This window comes from Galeopterus variegatus, unplaced genomic scaffold, assembly GCF_000696425.1.
Source record: "Galeopterus variegatus unplaced genomic scaffold, G_variegatus-3.0.2 Scaffold1562, whole genome shotgun sequence".
In the NCBI taxonomy this organism is placed as follows: domain Eukaryota; kingdom Metazoa; phylum Chordata; class Mammalia; order Dermoptera; family Cynocephalidae; genus Galeopterus; species Galeopterus variegatus.
This window is the reverse complement of record NW_007727673.1, coordinates 315786-316820: the sequence shown is the minus strand read 5'-3', so window position 1 is coordinate 316820 and position 1035 is coordinate 315786. Positions and strand designations below refer to the sequence as shown.

General features: G+C 43.6%; 1 protein-coding gene across 1 annotated transcript in view; it reads right to left on the bottom strand.

Moving 5' to 3' along the window:
- Positions 1-1035, bottom strand: part of SLC36A2 (solute carrier family 36 (proton/amino acid symporter), member 2) — a 34834-nt gene that overhangs the window by 21384 nt on the left and 12415 nt on the right. Inside the window, exon 6 of the mRNA XM_008577681.1 lies at positions 530-748. Coding sequence (XP_008575903.1) covers positions 530-748 — 219 coding nt within the window. The remainder of the gene's footprint in view (positions 1-529; positions 749-1035) is intronic.

The window sequence follows — 1035 nt, the reverse complement described above, 5'->3', positions numbered from 1 at the left end:
ACATTGTAGTTAACATCATAACAGATTTGCTTATGGTTTTTGAGACTCTCAATTTATACCTATACCTCAGTGACTAAATAGATTTTTTTCCCTCTTGTGTTCTGTAGGGGTAATTTTGGATGCCTGGAATTGCAATCTAAAGGATGTAAGACAATGGGTAATTTGGTAAGTTTTAGCTGTGGTACAAGATCCTGCTTTTCATCTGCCTTTTGCTGTTAGCCAGCCTTTATAGAATGGTCTATAGTTCACCAGTCAAGATGTTTTCCTTGCAAAGAATAATTTTTTTTTTTAAGCCAGAATTTGACATAAAAACAGGTGCTTGGGGGAAACAACATGAGCAAGGAGATTTCAGAAGAATGAGATTTCACAGAGATATCTCTGTGGGAAAACAGTGCTACAATGAGGGGGGTACTCAGCTGAAGAATGAGGAACACACTCACCCACCCTCGGGGTTGCCCCCAGGTATCTAAAGCTCGGTGTGTTGTTGGCCCTGCCCAGTGCAGGAGTCAGGCGTGTGGTGTGCACGAACCTGGGCGATGTACTGGGTGATGATAACCAAGCTGACCAGCATGCTGATATTGGCAAACATGGAGAAGATGGACAGGACTCGGAGATTCCGTATGAAGACCAGCAGCACCAGGACGGGCAGGAAGCTGAGCATGTAGAGCCGTGAGTCCATGGTGGGAGTTGGAACCACTGTCTCATTGTAATGGCAGTTGTTGGTTGTGCCATTAATGGCTTCCACTACCTAAAGAAGAAGGAGAAAAGCAAGAGGAGGAGACAGTCAATCTTCTGACCACATGGTTAGCCCAGTGCATGGCCTATAATCAAACTCCCCCGTAAGGAGATGGAGTGTCTCGTGATGCTAAGTCTCTCAGTGAATTAGCGTGAATTTGCAACTTCTTCTAAATCCTCTGCCCCTTTCTTCCTCAAAGGAGGCTGCACAAATAACTTTAATACAAAATAAATAACTGGATTAATAGTGCCTATTTGTTGGCTTTATGGCAACCCAGTATCATTTTTCTTAATATTGGG